General features: G+C 28.1%; 1 protein-coding gene and 4 non-coding genes across 5 annotated transcripts; all 5 read right to left on the minus strand.

Moving 5' to 3' along the window:
* Positions 1 to 31: 31 nt before the first annotated feature.
* Positions 32 to 955, minus strand: LOC126681429 (transcription repressor OFP14). Its single transcript, XM_050376971.1, has one exon. The coding sequence runs from the start codon at positions 953 to 955 to the stop codon at positions 32 to 34; it is 924 nt and encodes a 307-aa protein (XP_050232928.1).
* An 11,303-nt stretch (positions 956 to 12,258) lies between these two features.
* On the minus strand, positions 12,259 to 12,454 carry LOC126685167 (U2 spliceosomal RNA). Its single transcript, XR_007643282.1, has one exon. It is a non-coding gene; the product is annotated as a U2 spliceosomal RNA (small nuclear RNA).
* A 1,124-nt stretch (positions 12,455 to 13,578) lies between these two features.
* On the minus strand, positions 13,579 to 13,695 carry LOC126685180 (U5 spliceosomal RNA). The gene has a single exon (XR_007643294.1). It is a non-coding gene; the product is annotated as a U5 spliceosomal RNA (small nuclear RNA).
* A 2,075-nt stretch (positions 13,696 to 15,770) lies between these two features.
* LOC126685178 (U5 spliceosomal RNA) lies at positions 15,771 to 15,886 on the minus strand. Its single transcript, XR_007643292.1, has one exon. It is a non-coding gene; the product is annotated as a U5 spliceosomal RNA (small nuclear RNA).
* A 1,407-nt stretch (positions 15,887 to 17,293) lies between these two features.
* Positions 17,294 to 17,444, minus strand: LOC126685176 (U4 spliceosomal RNA). Its single transcript, XR_007643291.1, has one exon. It is a non-coding gene; the product is annotated as a U4 spliceosomal RNA (small nuclear RNA).
* Between the last annotated feature and the right edge of the window lie 955 nt (positions 17,445 to 18,399).

Below are 18,399 nucleotides of genomic sequence, written 5' to 3' on the forward strand. Positions count from 1 at the left end.
TCTTTTTCAAATTTCTCTCTTAACCAAAACCTTACGTAACTTCCCTCATTTTCCTCCTCCCACTTCGAGAACTGTTCCTCCTCCGTGGTCTGGCCGGAGCCGTCGCTTTATCGGAATTTTGACGTAGACCGACGACAAGATCAACAAAGGCACTTAATATGAACTTATGAGACTTCTTCTCATTCAAATTCAAGAAACAAAATAAAATTTCTTGCATGAAATCCCAGTCTACCTTACCATTTTCTTGCAACCTTGCTTCTATCATAGCTTGCATAGACCTCCTGAAATCAACCGATGGACTCCTCGAATACGTCTTTACAGCTATATAGTCGTCCGGAACTGTAGCATTGACGTTCTTAGTATCGGTATTATCCCCGGAACTTCTTGTTGAACTTGATCTTGATCTTGATCTTGACCCCTCTTCATCTGAGGTGGTGGGAGCGGTAGCAGTAGGACTAGTTGTTAGACTCAACCGGGCCTCCTCGATCAGCGAACTGGACGAACCGGGGGCGAAGAAGAATCTGTTGGACCCGGAAAGATGCAGCGGTGGCTCATCAAACCTCGGAGAGTCATCATATACAATCTCACCAGGACTTGTGACTTGAAAATGATGATACTCTTCTTCTTTTTTATTCTCTTTATTATAATAATTAGATTCTCCAATTTTCTTCTTGCGACGGGTTTGATCTTCATGATCATGATCATCACCATCATTTTTGATATATAGAGACTTAAAATTCTCCACCAAAAAACGATCGATATCGGATAGCGTCGCAGCTTGATCCTCTGGATGGTCATCATGATCGTCGTTTCGATGGCTATGGCTACGCTCAAACGCAAAAGACGGGGTTTTCGGGTGCTTGCAAACTGATAACATCCATTTCTTGGAAGAAGGGTTAGGGTTTTTGATCTTGGAGAGGCAGTTTTGGAGAGTTTTCTGTAGTTTTACTGGCATTTTTGTTTTGTGTTATTTTTTTCTTGATTCTCTATATGTAATTTGAATGAATGGAGGCTAAAACAGAATTGGACATAAATATATGGAGAGGGTTAGTATATAATATTGGTGCTTTGAATAATACGTTTCTTTAGTTTATTCATTAATTTAAGTAACATAAATTTGGTAAATAAGAAAAAAAAAAACAGAAGAGAGATAACTTGTGTATATATTTAATGCTGTTTTTAAAATTATACTACCTTATTATGGAAAATTATCTTTGGTTGTTGACACTAAGATCAACTAAGATATTTGATTCTATATGGCTTTTCACTTAATTAAAAAATAAATAGTCAACTTTAAATTTTTCTCTTATTTTGTATTAATTTCTGGATTTGTTTTGATTTTTATGAATCCATAAAGGGGAAAAAATCTAGCTACTTTTATTAGTTCTGTTTTTGTTTTAGAACAAAGTTTTGTACTTTTATTGATTAATTGGGAAATAATGAATGGATTCCACACCAAACCTAAACTTAAGAAAAATAAAAATAGGAAAGTGAAAGAAATGAAATTAAATTTAAAAATATCAATATTTGAAATATCAATTTTGTAGTTTTTTTTTATAAATTAATTTAATGAATGAAAACGGAAGGATCGGTGATCAGATGAGGATAGACGGTTTTCTTTCATTCGACTGTCATCAATGTTGCACGAAAATGCAAAAGAAAACACACATAAAAACGGACATCAAAAAACGGCTTTATCTAAAATATAGAAAACGGAAATGTGGGTGTAAATAAGAAAAACATAAGAATATATTTATAAATATTTAAAGTTATAAAAAATTTATATATTAAATTTTATCTATAAAAAATATATAGTTTCTTAAAATACGATACTATTACAATTAATTAAAAAAATATTTGAACCTGATTAAAGTTTGAGTTCAACACTAATAATAATTTGTCTATAAATTTCATAACTATAATTAAATTAAATTATTTTAGAGTTTTCCAATTATAATAAAAATATAATACAATCCATCAAAACTAAAAGGCCAAATAAGTAAAAAGAAAAGGTCAAATCTTTTATAAAAGTTTCACAAAAGTCCAAATCTTTCAATCTTATCCAATTTGTCCTGAAATGCAGGATTTCGTTTCAATAATGTCCAACCACACAATTTTGCTGATGTGGCATACCACACATCAGCGCCACATAAGCAGAATCACATATTTTGACATAATTGAAATAAATTTCTCCATTTCAGGATAAATTGGATAAAATTGAAAAGTTTGAATATTTGTGAATTTTTTTCAAAGGTTTGGCCTTTTTTTTTAGTCATTTGGCCAAAATAAAAAGATTAGAAAATATTGATATGTTACAATTATAGGTAACTCTTTGTTATATTATTTTTTGAAAATAAGTAATTTTTATTAGAGAATGGATATCTAACTTTTATCATACAAACTATTTTTCAAGAGTTTTTGTTTTTAGAATTTTTTTTTTCAAGAGTTTTCAAAAGTTTTGAAAACAGAAAAACTTTTATCATCTCTAGTTTTTTTAATATTTTTTTTAAAATGATTTTTTTTTAACACGTTCCTGTCTTCAGTCATCAGTTTTTTTTTCCGCTCCCTTATTTATATTTGATTTTCAATAAGAGATAACTGGTTTTACCTCTTTGGCATGATGGCAAGGCATGAGAAATGAATAATTAGTCCATTATCATGAAATAATGCCTTTTTGTCGAAATCATGTCACGATGATTAGAAAACTATGCTCCAAATTCCAATTAAATATTTTTCAATCCAAAGCCATTATTATACATTTTTTTGAAAGATCCATACTATAAATAATTAAATTTAGAATACTTTGTTAGTGCCAAGTCCGTCATTCATACATCACCAAAACCTTGCAATCACATTTAGCTTCTTGAAATTGATATAATTGAAAATGACTAATGACCAATTTATGTGTTGGAATAGCAATGGGGCAAGTGAGGGCAGAGCTTTTTGGAGACATGGAGAGTTATATCCCTCCAAAGTTTTTAAGATTCCATATTAAAATAATATTTTATCATGTTTAGTGATCCCTTAAAATTAATTAATACAAATAATGTACTGATCATGTGCGACTTTTTTTCATTAATTTTTTAAAAGTGATGAAAGATTAAAAAAATAAGTATTAGAAATTGAAATTTTATAAAAATTCAACTGAAATAATATATATTTTTGACATATAAACATCATTTCAGCTATTAGACCATTCTTCATTAAACTTTTATTATATTTATTTCATAGGTTATTGGATTATTTATTATATTTCTACTGTACATAATAATTTATTTATCATAATTATGACTAATTCTACAAAACTTAAAAAAGTATTTTAAAATAATAATAATAATAAGATACAATCAAACTATAATCATTTATAAAATTCATCTTAAGTATTTTTATCAATAAATTTAAAATCAAACTCGCTATTAATCTTTATCAAATTAAAGAGAATTATTTTTCTTCTCTTTATATAATATATACTAAATTAAAGATTTAGTGTAGTGTCTTTTGGATCACAATTTAAGATCATCGGCCCTTCAAAATTTATATCCAAACTTTACTAGTGGGATTGTGATACTAAGGTTGTACGAATTCTAAGAAATATAACTAACTTTATTCTTCAATTATAAAAATAAATTTGTAAAATCAAAATTCTATCTCGAAATTTCTAAGATAGTAATTAAACAAAATTAATTAATATTCTTAAAATAACAAATTTTATTTTACAAATGAGTTATAGCTCAAATAATATAAGCGTTGGGCAGCAAAATGTTAGGTCGTGAGTTCAAATTTTCCCACAAACACTTCCTTCTCCTCAATTAAAAAAAACAAATATTCTTTTAAGAAAAAATTACAGAAATATGCCAAAAGCGCTGATTTATTTCAAAAATGCTAAATTCCCTAATTATTTTCATTGACTGCTAATTTGTCATTTACAATAAATACTTAAAAAGGATAACTTATTACAATTAATACCTACTTAATCCTAGCCCTTCCATCTAATTAGTTATCGCCTCCATCCCTTTTCACATTTCCTTTGCCACCACCGCTGCCGTGACGATCACCATTCAAGCCCGACAATCGGCTTCTCTCCGATCATCCCCACTAGCCCTGCTCCAAAACACCATTATTAATGCAGCTAAACGTCCGATTAAAAAAGTTTCGCTCAACACCGCATCGTCAACAACAACGACGAACTCAACAATTTCAACTCCGACGAGATCCGATGAACATACAATACGACGTTAAAATACAGGTGAAAGTCAAGGTGATAGAGGTGGAGGGCCCTCGAGAAAAGATGATCTGCAATTTCAAGCACTTTAATCTCGATTCCCAGCTCATCAAACGACTCCATCGTCAAACGGAAGCTGAAGATCGAGGCTTGGTTCAGCACGAGGAAGACGAGTGCTGCATCAGGATTGCTCTCAGCCACGTGGGGAATCTCATTTTTATTTCTGTGTGTTTCAAGAAAGAGTAAAAGATGTGCCTTTTTAGATTTATTTTGGTATTTTTCTGAGCGGTTTTGGCTGGGTATGTTGCTTGGAGGACGGTCAGATTGTAGTCGGAGATTGAAAGTGCAATTTCCGATGATTCAACGCCGAAAAAGAAGCCATTGCAAGATAATAACACTAATCAAGAATTCAATGCAAAGAGGGTATGTTTATTTTTTTTCTTAATTAAAATCTTGAATTTCAAATTTGGCTCTTTATTTCTTTCTTGAGTTTCTGTTTTATATTTGATTTTTAATTTTTAATTTTATTTAATGCAGATGGTTCAAAATGGATTTTGGATATTTGTTGACATGGCTAGTAGAAAATACTTAGTGGAGAAATATAAAGGAGATGAAGAAAGATGAGAAAGTGAAGAGCAGCTAGGATTTGATTATGGTTTTTTGTCATTTTCCTTCTATTTTGTTTCTCTTTTTTCTTTTTGTGGTAAAAGATAGAGATTAGAATTTCAGAGTAGGTACAAAATTGAAATTCAGTTCGGTGCCACATATTTCATACATTTATGATACATATCAGATACATCACAAATACATTTATGACGACATTATATTTTTATTGGTTCGTCTTTCTTATTTATAGATCATGTATATACATATTAGATACATCACCTGATACGTCATATAGATATACCACTGGTACATTGTTAATACATTACTGATATATCGTAAATACATCAATAATACTTTAATATACATTGTTGATACATCGATCGATTTTTATACTAGTGACCCATACAAGTATTAAAATTATATTTAATATGTATTATGTAAAATGTTTACATTTTTTTACATAAACTCAAAGATTAACTTCAATTTGTGATAAATTTTATGACAACATTATATTGCTATGGGTTCATCTTTTTTTTATTTATATATCATGTATATAAATATTGGATACATCAATGATACATTATAGATACATCACCTAATACGTCATTGATGTACCACCGGTACATTTTAGATACATTCGTCATAAATACATCAATAATACATTATCGATACATCTTTAATACATCGTGGATACATCAATCGATTTTTAAACTAGCGAAATAGCCCATACAAGTGATAATTATATGCTAATGCTAGTTCATCTTTGATCACAAGTCAATTTAATTATTACGCTCGAGAGAGTGTTAGAAAATGAGACCATGAGTAAAGCATTCCCTCTTATGATACATTGCAGAATAATTTTTTTTTAAATTGTAAAAAACAATTATAACATAAGGGTTAAGTTATGATACATTATAGATACATGTTTGATGTAAAATTTATACATTGTAATTTTTATATTAAAATAGATGTATTATTAAAATTGTATTTAATATGTATTATTTATGTATCGTAGATGTATTATTAAAATTATATTTAATATATATTATTTGTGTATTTTGATATGCATTATGTATAAATAGTGTATCAAAAACGTATTGTTTGTATATTTTGTACGAATTACATGACATCGATTGACATATTTTCTGATTTTTTGCTCTATTTTGAATATAATTGATGGCACAATAGTGTATTTAATATTCTAGATTACAGTAGTAGATAGAGATATTATTTGTGTATTTAATATGTTTTTTTGGTGTATTTTAAGATGTACCATTAAAGTTGTATTTAATATGTATTATTTGTATTTAAGATGTACCATTAAAGTTGTATTTAATATGAAAAAAAATTGAAGTAAATTGTGTCCGTTTGAAGACGCATAAATAATACTCCATATTAAAAATATAATTTTGAGACACATAAATAATACATATAAATAATATAGTTTTGAAACACATAAATAATATATACATTTATTATTTTTTATCAATGGTGATAGATTTAATGAAGGGGATACATATTGTTATTAATTCATTTTTTTTTTGATAGATTTAATGAAGGGGATACATATTGTTATTAATTCATTTTTTTATATATCACATGTATATAAGATGTTATATTGCTATTATTTGATGCGTGAATTTTAATTAAAGTATGTGATACATATATCTTTTAATTTAATATATATTATACATACTGCTTAGAGACACCTAAATAATACATATTAATAATTTATTTATTTATTTATTTATTTTTATTTTTTTTAGAAATAAGAAAAAATAATCATCAAATACGTCCTCGATACATATCTGATACATAACAGATACATATGCGATACATGTTTGAATAGTTTTGAAAAACTGACGCGTGACGGACGCACGTGTAAGACGCGCGTCAGACGCGCTTCTGGCGCGTTTTTACAGCTGTTTCACGCGTTTTGACAGCTCTTTAGCACGTTTTTTTTTGCTTTTTTTTGCTATTTGAGTAAGACATGTGTCTCTTATTTAGTGGTTAGGTATAAAATGTAAACTTTTTAAGTTTTTAGTTGCTAGTGTAATAAATGAGTTTAGTTAGCATTTTTGTAAACTTTATTAATTGTGTGTATAGTTTTGTAATCTTCTCTAGTTTTAATAAAACTTAAGTATGTTATTTTTATTTAAGGCATAATGCTTTAAAAATACCCGACCTTTTAGCTCATTTTCAATTCTATCCTAACATTAAAAACTAATCAATTTAGCCGTCTCTCTCTTTTAAAAAACCTAACCGTCTCTCTTTTGAAAAACCTCTCAAATCCTAGTAAGTTTTCTTCTTTTTGTTCATTTGGGGGTGATTTTTGGCCATTTTTGGCCAAAAATCACCTCACCAATCTCTCAAATTTAGTTTTTTTCATAGTTTTTATCTTTAGTTTTTGAATAAAGTTTCGTTGTTGGCCAATTTTGGTCTAGATCTAGAAATTATTTTTTATCATAGTATTTTAATTAAGATTAGATCTAATCTAATCGAAATTAAGAGTAGTTTTTTTCATCTTTGGAGATGAAATTGTTTTTTGCGGTGCAAATGACTTGGATCTCTGAAACAATTATAGGCAGCATATTACGACGGATTTCATCAATTACAGGTATGTTTTGCGTCAATATTGATGTTGTTGTTAATTTTCAAGAGAACAGATGTATCACAGAAGATGTGATCAGTCGTGCATTCGAAGTTAGACTTCCTTAGAACGTTCAATAAATCTAGATTTTATTATTAGATCTAGTTTTAGTCTACAAATTTGGGTGATTCTTGCTGGTTAGTTTAGCCCTAGTCGATGACTGCATTTTCACAGCTCTCATCATCTTTTCTAGAATAGTTGACTCAGTGTGTTGAGAAACCGTTCATGTAATTTTCGTTATTATTAATGGAAATTTTAGCCTTTATTAAAAAAAAACTGATCAATTTTATCCTATTTCGAATTTTATCGTTTCAATTGTACCTTTAAACATTAATTTGATCTTTTTTTCATTTGATTCAAAAAAAATCAATTTAATGTAAAAATGGTCAATTTAAATCTTTTTTCAAATAAAGAAAGATTAATTTAATGTTTAAGAGTACAATTGAAACGAGTAAATGTGAAATGCGATAAAATTGGTCATTTTATAACATCAGGATAGAATTAAAAAGAGGTTAAAAGGTCAGATATTTTTAAAATATTAGACTTTTAATTGATAATATATTGTCAAAATTTTAGTAAGAAAATGAAAATTTTATTCCCTTAATTAATTTAATAAGGAAGGAAGCCAGAAGTAAACGTTTTAAAACACGCCTGTTATGAACATTAAAGCCTACATCACAGAAAATGAAAGATGAATGCAAGGAAAATACATCCTTGCTATTAGGGCGGCATTCAGTCATCAGTGGCTGACTCTAAGAAATTAAAATATTTCAATTATGTTGTTTTTCATCTTTTATTTATTTTATCATTATTACACACACTAACTCACACAAAACACAGACATAAAATTAAAATTTATAATTTCATTTATATTCTCTAAAATGGAAAATGAAATTAATTATTATCAACTGCATTTTTAATATTCTTAGAAAAATTAAATAGTTTTAATTATAAAAACTTAAATAATGATATATGAAAACTGTACTATTTTGATTTATATATTTTTAGTCATATAATGTAATAATTAAAAGTTATTAGTTAAAATTAATATAATTAAAAAGGAATATATACATTTTTATTTACGAATTAAATAATAAAAAAAAAGATTTTAAAATAAATGAAAATTTGAGACTTAATTGTAATTTTTAGACGAAATTATGATCTTAAAAGGCCAAACATTTAGCTAATATTTCTATTATGTCTCAACTTTTAAAATGTATTCATTATAAATCAAATTGTATTATATTATTTTAAAAATATCAAAAATCTCATCGCAACTGATGTGGTGTGGAGGTGATCTGCCACATATTTGCCACCATAAAAAACAATTTACATGACATCATTAAAGACTTAATTATGACATATAAAACAACGTAATATGATTTTTATTTTGGTTTAAATACACCAAAATCACAAATGTTTGCGTGTTTTTGGTATCTAATATAATTTTTTAATTTTGTCATATTTAACATGAACTTTCCATTTTTTTTGCAATTAAGACCACGTGTGTTTTCCTTTGAAAAATAGTGTCATTTTACATCCAAAACGGCGTCGTTTTAATCTAAAACGGTGCAGTTTTACAATCAAAATGGTGCCCATATCTTTAATTACAAAATTTTAAAAGTTCATGTATTTTTTTGCCAAAATTAAAAATTTATGTTAAATACTAAAAACATGCGAAAGTTAGTGACTTTTGGTGCATTTAACCCTTTTATTTTCATAGTAAAAATCTTTTTAAAATTCTATTCAATTTTTAATATCATTTATATTTATATATAAGTTTTTATTGTCATAGTAAAAAGTCTTAATCCTACTTTTACATGGCTAATAAGTTTTTCCATTAAGGAAAAGGGTCATCCACTCCTTTGTTCGTGGTGGAAATCAAGTGAATTCTCAACGTTCGGAAAGATTCAATTGTGCCCCTAACATTTAAATTTTGAACAAACAGACCTCCCAGCTAATACCTTACCGTTTATGACTCTGTTATTTCAATCATACGTGACTATTTTTTTACCATTGTCATTAATGACATGACTTTTCCGTTAAGAAAAAAGAGTCATATGTGCTCTTATGGTTTTGGGATAAGATTAAGTGAGCTTTTATCATTCAAAAAAGATCAATTGTGCTCCCAACGTTTGAAATTCATAACAAACAGGCACTTCATTTTGACTCTAACACTAAAATTATTATTTTAATCCTACGTAGTTATTTTTGCATAACTAGACATTGCATTACCAAAAATTAACCGAAAGAAAGACCTACCTTCTAATTTTGATAGCTATAAAACCTATGTCCAGGGTTTCTTCCGCTCCAAAATGTATACCTTCGTGCAATACAATTTCAAAGCATTCACATAACCTGGCACGACCTTCATAGGTGTATTCGACGTTGTTATTTCTTTGTGTACTCCTTGCTGAAGAAAACGACATCAGAAGATAGTAAATTACAACTCAATTAGGGTTTGGAGTTTGGAAATTTAGATATTTGAGAATTAGGGTTAGACAAGAAGATAATTGTTATAAAAGTCATGTCATTAATGACAACAGTTTAAACAGCCACTTAGGATTGAAGTAACGGAATTAGAGATGTGTCAAACTGAAGGGCATGCTTGTTTAAAATTTCAACCATTGGAGACAGTTAAATCTTTTCAGACGTTAAGGGTTTACTTAATCCTGACCACAAACCATAAGGCATGGATGATCGTTTTCAATTAAAGAAAAGCCATGTCATTAATGACAACGGTATAATAACCACGTAGGATTGAAATAATGAATTTATAGACTGTGTCAAACTAGAGGGTGTGCTTGTTCAAAATTCCACACGTTGGGGTACAATTGAACTGTTTTGGACATTGAGAGTTCACTTAACCTGACCCCAAATCATAAGGATACGGATGACCCTTTTCTCATTAAAATATATCAAAATCATTCACAAAATTCTAAGTGTATTAAATTATTTATACTATTGTATTATTGTTTTCTTTTTTCGGAATGGTTAGTTGTTAGTGTTAACTTTTTCATTTTTAAATAATTCTCAAACCACTATGGCACTATCCATATTGTGGTTCGGAATTGAGACTTTAAAAATGCATTTGGAGAGACTTACGATCATATGAACCGGCTTGGCAAATATCTTGTAGTCACTTGGATTAGGCCCCCGGCTACTATTGCAATTTCTTATATTCGTTCAGTTCCAATAATTTGGAATAATAATAATAAAAGAAAAATTGCAATATTTTGGAGAATAAAATATTAATTTATCCCCTTTTTCGCATTTCTTAATTGATGAATGATGTGTTAAATAACTATAAAAGTTTTAAAATATTATACTTTTTTGATTTTTTTATTTATGATCAAACTCTTAAAATTATTAATTTTAGCTCATTTTTTAATTTTCAGTTCCAGTCATAGCTATTTATTTAAATTGAAGCAAATATGAGAATGTTTGAAATTTTTAATGATAAAAAAACAAATTGGAATAATTTGAAGCAAATTTGAACTATTTGTCACTCTAATTTGAACAAATGGCTACAATTGAAATTGAAAATTGATAAATGTCAAATTGACGATTTTAAAAGTTTGAACCATAAACAACAAAAATAAAGTGAAATATTTTTTTATGATTAAACGCTTTTTGTGATCATTAATTTTTTTAAAATAGAATTAATAAGATTGCAAATACAGTTTTAACGTAGGTATTAAAATAAAAATAAAAACTAGTCTTAATAGTGCTAAAATGATATTTTTTTCGATTTTTTATAAATATATTTAAAACTTTTAAAATTTGTAAATCTACCCCAATTTGATAATTTCATTGTAAATTTATCCAACTTTTTTCAATCAATTTAATTTTATTAATTTTTCACCTTGTACAGTACCCATTTATCTTTCTATTGGCTTCAAATTAAATTTAATTTTTTCTCCAACCATCGAAAATTAGAGAATTTTGACATTAATTTTTTTTTTTGAATTAGAAGTTACAGTTTGCTTTTTGAAAAATGAGTCTTATTAACAACGGTATATAAATACAATTAAAAATTAAGATTAAATTGATTGGAAAAAAATTAGAGAAATTTACAGCGAATTGAGATAAATTATAAACTTTAAGTATAATTTTTTTTTTCTTATGATCATTAAGCCAAAATTAGAGCATCTCTAACAAACTCTTTAAAAGAGTTTTATTCTTTATTTTAGAGAGTTTAACATTAAAATAGAAGTCCAATAAACTCTCTATAATACAAATTTTAAATAGAGAGTGAGTTTGACTCTCTACGTATGGAGAGCACAATTCACTCTCTATTTCTTATCTCTATAACATAATTTCAAATTCAAAACACATGGATTATATTTTTATTGTTTAAAAAATGCTTTTTAATTTTTTTCTCAACATAAAATATTTGAAAAAGAAAATTATAACAAAAATAAATAAATATAGTAACTGAATAAATTATTTTTTATTAAAAAAATATAGTAAAATGTTATATTTTAAAGAGTCCATTGGATTAAAATTTAAAATTTCACTCTTTATATAAAAGATGCTCTTTATTTTTCAAATGTGCTCTTTATAATAGAGATTAACATTGGAGATGCTCTTATAAATACAATTGGTTGTGTTCATTAAGCCAAAATCATAATATAATTAGTCATATATATTCAAGGTAACTACATTAAAAAGATAACAAGCAAAGGCAACTACAATTTGTGCACCTCTCAAGAATATTTGGATATTTCTGTCGATATGAGTTTTTAGCAGCAGTAGAGGAACAGTTAAAATGGAATTGATAGGGTGCGCCAGGCCCGTGCAGTAGTGCAACGCATGGGCGACACTTGAGATCCCCAATAGCAAGCTATTGTGATGGAATCTCCCCTTAAAAAAATAAATTTAATATCGTGTGGATCGATGATCCACATATCAGATATTAAACTGATAAGAACAGATACTACACTTGATCTTAGCCAAAAGGCCGAGAAAGGTATGCTTTGATTAGTTGCTGATTCTTCCTTTTATCATCTTCTTATTCTAAGCTCCTCCGGCTAAGTTTCGATGTGGGCTATAACTGAAAAGGTGAGATGAAAAATTGGCATTCTATAATAGAAAAAGAATAGGCTCTGCAAACTTTTTGATGTTAATTAGTTGCAGTAAATCAATTTTTTTGATGCTTCACTGCCGTGGTCTTTGCTGCTTCTTAATAGAGCCCTCTTTTTACTAAAGCAAGTTCAAGTTTGTTTCTCGGAAACTTATGATCATACTAAGTTTTATTGCATTCAAATCTATGAGTTTTGGATTTGAATGTACGTCTTACCACTAGTACCCCAAATTTTGACAGACTCTTCCAGGTTATTATGTCTTTTACATGTTATTTTTTCTATCACTATACATCTCTTCGTTTTTAACTATTTTTCTTTGATTCGTCAAACCGGGGTCTAGGTAGCACGGACACGGATACGGATACGGGAAAACGGGACACTTGGACACGGCGAAACGGTACAATTTTAAAGTTTCCTATGTAAATGAAGTTTCGTGTCCGAAACGTTTCCGACACGGGAAACGTCGATTGGATGAAGTGTCCGTGCTAGCTAGACCGGGGTTGAACAGCCATCTGTAGAGAAAATTAATAAAAGAAATCTAGATTTTAGACATTACTGATGATGTGTTTTGTGCAAATCTTTTGCATAAAACCAACCACCGTTTTGTAGGTTTAGTTCTTAGAGGGCAATAATTGACCAAAGTATAAGCAGCTTATATTCATTTTATACTTCATAAATATGTCATGAAATGCAATTTCTACCCTTAGAATATAGTCATTTTTGTATCTTCCTTAAATTTCCATTGATCTCTTCAGTTTATTTTCCCCCTTATTTTCCTACCTCGACATTTCATGCTAATTAAAAGTTGACAAACGATAAAATACCACTCTTTTTACATTCAATTTTAGGAAATTCCGGTTTCGTATTTTCCATCGATACAATATAAAGATCCTAAATAATAAAGGTTTTCTTTATAAGTGGCAACTTTTGCTGCATAATTACCGCTGATATTAAAGCCTGCTAGTTTATAACATGCTCATAATAAAATAGTTAAGTATAGATTTGTTAAGGGTGAGCTCCAACAGGAGCAGCCCTTCAAAAAATAAGCGTATGCCACATAAAACAGCAAGCACACAGTATTCTTTAGTAAAAGGCGAAAGAATAGTTCGCTTTGTGCTTGTCGCATGGCTGCGTGAATATCAAAAGTTTCTACTGCCAGATATATAGTAAGAGTCGCATGATGGGTGTTAGCTTTTAGACGATGTGGAATTGTAGGTTTTTGCGAAAGAAATGGAAAGATATATGTTGGAGTACAACACAAGATCGGGTATTAACTTTGGGTATTATCATAGCAACAATCGATAGGTTCAAAATAAATAAATAAAAAGTCTGTTTTTTGACAAAATTACTTTCTTATAATTTGTATGTAATTTCTTCTTATCAATATATAAGAGTGATTTTGTTAAAATAAACTTTTTGATATGGCTTTTATCATTTATTTGTCTTGGCCATAGCGTTATCCTAATATTAATCTTTTTATTTAATTGTTTTAATTTTCAATTGGATTTTAAAATTAACTAGAGTTAACTAAGTTTATTTTTAAAAAAATTGTGAAAAGTAATTTACAATTAAAAAATAGTTAATAGCAAATTATAATTACAACGCGAATTTTTAAATTTGGCAATGTCAATGACTAACTTTTATTTTTTGGCAAATAATTAGAACACTGACTAATCATACAATAACACATGTCTGTATATTATAATGTCTATATTAGTGTTTTTTAGTTCAGTGTTCTAACTTGCCAAAAAGTAAAAGTTGTTAACTGACATTGTCAAGTTTTAAAATTTGTATTATAATTGCAAATCACGTTAAAGTTCGTGATTTAATTTACAATTAACCCTTACAAACACATAAAACATTGAAATCTAATTTAAAATTTTATAACTTTTGTTAATTTAAGAAAAAAAAATTATGCTAAGATGGGGAAATTTATAAAAAAAATCGATAACATTGCACTTTTTCACATAATTAAACCTTCGCTCTTATAATAAAATTCAAAGCCAAAAGGCCGTCTATGAACCTATGATGCATGGTACTGAAACGAACATCAAAAAGCAGCTTTTTCCAATATACATAAAACAGAAATGTGGAAAAAACGTGTAAATAATAAAAATATATCTATAAATATAAAAAAATTTAAATTTATTTGGAATGACATGACACTGGACAAGTGAGATTGCAAAATTATGATAGTCAGGTTAGTAAAACCCTAGCGTTTTTTGATGGGTGATTTCCAGTTGAAATGAATTGATAAATTTAGTTTTTATTTTTATTTTATAGCAAAAAATTATTTAGTATCCATTTTAAAACATCACCTAATTTAGTGCCATTTTAAATTTAAGGCTAGTGCTATTGTCAGAATAACAATCGATAGAGATAAATCAAAAAAGTTTATTTTAACAAAATCGTCCATCGGATACGAAGAAGGTAAACACAAATCATACGAAAATAACTGTCAAAATAATTTTTTTACTCTAACCCTATCCTCTGGTAATAGTGCCACCTTAATATTATTGCAATTAAGTTATTAAATTTAAAAGTTTAGTTATTGAAAAAATATAACTACTTAGCCCCATTAAGTTCATTAATAAAACTATGTATTATAAAATTTATTAGTAAAACAATAGGAAATAAGGTTTATATCATACCGTGGTAATAGCGCCACCCCAAATATTATTACAATTAAAGCATTAAATCTGAAAATTTAGTTATTTTAAGAAAAGTGATAAGGTATAAAAATGTCCATAATATTTATTATGTGACTCAAATGGCCCCCTAATGTTTTTTGAGTCTTAATTTTTTTTATCAAAGTGGATCCATCTTTAGATAGAGGGTATATTTGTTCCACTTTACTAACGGTAGAGTCGTTTTTTAGACTCGAAAAACATAGGGCAACGGCTAATTGTATGTCACATTAGTCAAGTTAACGTTCAAACACGCTATCTATTTGTTTCAATTTGGTAACGTGATCACGCTATCTATTTGTTTCAATTTGGTAACGTTATGATCATTTTTAAGACTCGGAAAACATTAGGATACCATTTGAGCCATGCCATTAGGATCTTTTTTGCATCTTAACCCTATACAAAATAACAATTTAGCACCCTAAAGTCTATTAATAAAAAAAATGAAATAATGTTTACAAATGATACCGAGGTAATTGAAGAATTCAAGAACTTGAACTATAATTGGTTAAGGGATGAGCTCAGACAAGAGCATCCCTTTCAAAAATTTGCGTATGCCATTAAAAACGACAAGCACACGGTATTCTTTAGTAAAAGGCGAAAGAATAGTTCGCTTTGTGCTTATCGCATGGCTGCATAAGTTTCATGGAGATTCTTGGAGCCAATTATATATGCAGATTGAATGGATAGGTCTCAGCTTTCATTACGGTGTGGGAAACAAACGGTTATTACTTTAATAGTTAATACTTAAATACAAGATGTACTGTCGATACATACACTAATAGTTCATACTTCATAACCTATGTATTTGCTCGGCCCATTCATCTCGTGTCGGGTTTAGGTAGTAATTGTAAAATTCAAAAAATTACTGGGTCTGAATTTATAGCAGATTCGAATTTATTAAAACGTAATAGATTTACTAATTCTTCGATGTAATTGCTAGTTAAATGTGTTTTTATATCGGAACAAATTGGCAACCCCAATATAGCCACCGATTTGATTTAAAATACTGATTTGGACAATTAAAAGAAGCTATCGAATGCACAATATCAAAATTCATGTTGTTCAATGCTCATGAATATCAAGATATATAGGAAAATAAATGGAGCGGAACGAACTAGTCCACTCGAAATAAGCATCGATCAACTTCGGAACAATTCTTAACATAAGCGTACAATTATGTCCAATTGTGATTGACACAAATTGGATTTGCTTATGATATAAAAGGTAGGCCGATTTTTATTATGTTCATTCATTAAAGATACGCCGGTTTTTTATTTTGAATGTCCTACAAAAAAATGGCCAATTTTTTTAGGCGTCCTACATTAATTAAATAAATCCATTGTAATCATTCAAATAAATTGACCTTTCTAACTTTTTTGTTTACATCTTAAACCTTCAAAAATCTTTGATTTTATTTCATTTTCTAATTTTCGTAAAATCCATTTTTTAAAAATTAAATTTATTTAATTTCAAAAAAGATTCAAAATATCCTTCATACTTGACATAATCTATTATTTTAATAATTTTTAAAACAGTACAAAGTTATTTAAAAAAATATGCTAAATATGAAAGATATATTTACTTTAATTTTTTCAAAGTAAAAAAATAATAATTAGAGAAGAATACAATTAAAACTGTAAATATAAAAGATAAAAAAAAATGGACAACTTAAACGAATAAAATCTAGAAGGTGGATATTCTTAGATAGTTAGACCATATATTAATTTTATATTTTTGTAATTTTGATATTAATAATAATTTTGTGTATATTTTATGAACTATAATAAATTAATATTAAATAAAAATGAACTTATTAAATCAATTTTTTATGGAAGAGAAACTATTTACCCACTCATATGTCAAGTTTGGTGTATTACTTAGATACTCTGTGACTGTATTTGACAAAAACACACCAAATGAATTTGAAATATGATTAAACATGAAGATTATTTTTGATGCCTAATTGGGCTTTTACATCTTTTCAAGTAAAATGACAGGTTAAAACCTTCAAATTATGAACATTGACTAAGAATTGTAGGGCTTTACCCCTAGGGGAGCCCTTCCAGAAATTCTCGAAGGCCCAGGGCGAGCCTAGGCCTAAGAGGGGGTTTGGAAATAGTTTTCAACCAGCAATAGACGCGCCTCGGTTAGTACCTCACTAGCTGCGTCATTGCCCCAAGCGCAAAGATACTTTTCTATTTGCTTTCAGCTCTTTATTTATTGCATACAATAGGAATCTTATCTATCTTCTCAGCCGATGTGGGATTGGTTGATAAAATTCTTACTCTAGCTCTTTACTTCCCTCCTTGCCAACGTTTCAATTGTAAAGTAGCTAGTAACTACTCCTATATCTTCTAATTACTTAATTTTGTAGGAACGTGACTCATTATCAGTGATGATATATATAACTACTCTATATGTTAGAAAGGGATTGAAGAGACAAACTGTATAGATTAGTTTTCGATAAGAGTAATTTAAATAAGACAATACAAATTAAATAGAAATTTGTTTTCAATAAGTAAAAAAAAAATTAATAGGAGTCATTAAAGACTTAAATAAAATATATTTAGGTAAGAGTTTCGCGGTAAGAAAATAAATTTATTGTAATAAAAAAAAATTGAGTCTAAACCCATTAAGAGAAAAACAAATTAAAAAAAATTAAAAAATTGTGATTATTGTATTAGAGTGGTGTTATTTTCAGGAAAAAAAAAACTTATACGAACAAAGTAACTTATTAATTAGGATTATTGTTATCAAATAGCACAACCTTTAGCGTTTTTTTTTTCGATTTAAACTCAGCCTTTGAAACGTCTCAACTAATAGCACAATCTTCCATTATATGTCATATATTAGCATAAATGTCTAAACGACGTCGTTTTGGTCGTCCGCACGACCAAAAATGACGTCATTTTAACAAAGTTTAAAATGCGTACTCGGCTATAAAATGAAAAGTTTAGAAAGGTTTGGCAAATGTATGAGACGTTTTATAGATTAGGCTTAATCCAAAAGAAATGATAAAAGTGGTGCTATTTGATGAGATTAACCTTTTTAATTATGAAAAACTTATCTTTATATATTATGAATTTATGAATCTGTTTTCCTTATTATAAAAAAGATGATTTTGTAAAAGAAAATTTATTTTAT

This window comes from Mercurialis annua, linkage group LG5 (assembly GCF_937616625.2).
Source record: "Mercurialis annua linkage group LG5, ddMerAnnu1.2, whole genome shotgun sequence".
In the NCBI taxonomy this organism is placed as follows: domain Eukaryota; kingdom Viridiplantae; phylum Streptophyta; class Magnoliopsida; order Malpighiales; family Euphorbiaceae; genus Mercurialis; species Mercurialis annua.

Bases quoted from the DNA above. Each gene is read 5' to 3' on its own strand.
- LOC126681429 (XM_050376971.1), bottom strand. From the start codon at position 955: ATGCCAGTAAAACTACAGAAAACTCTCCAAAACTGCCTCTCCAAGATC.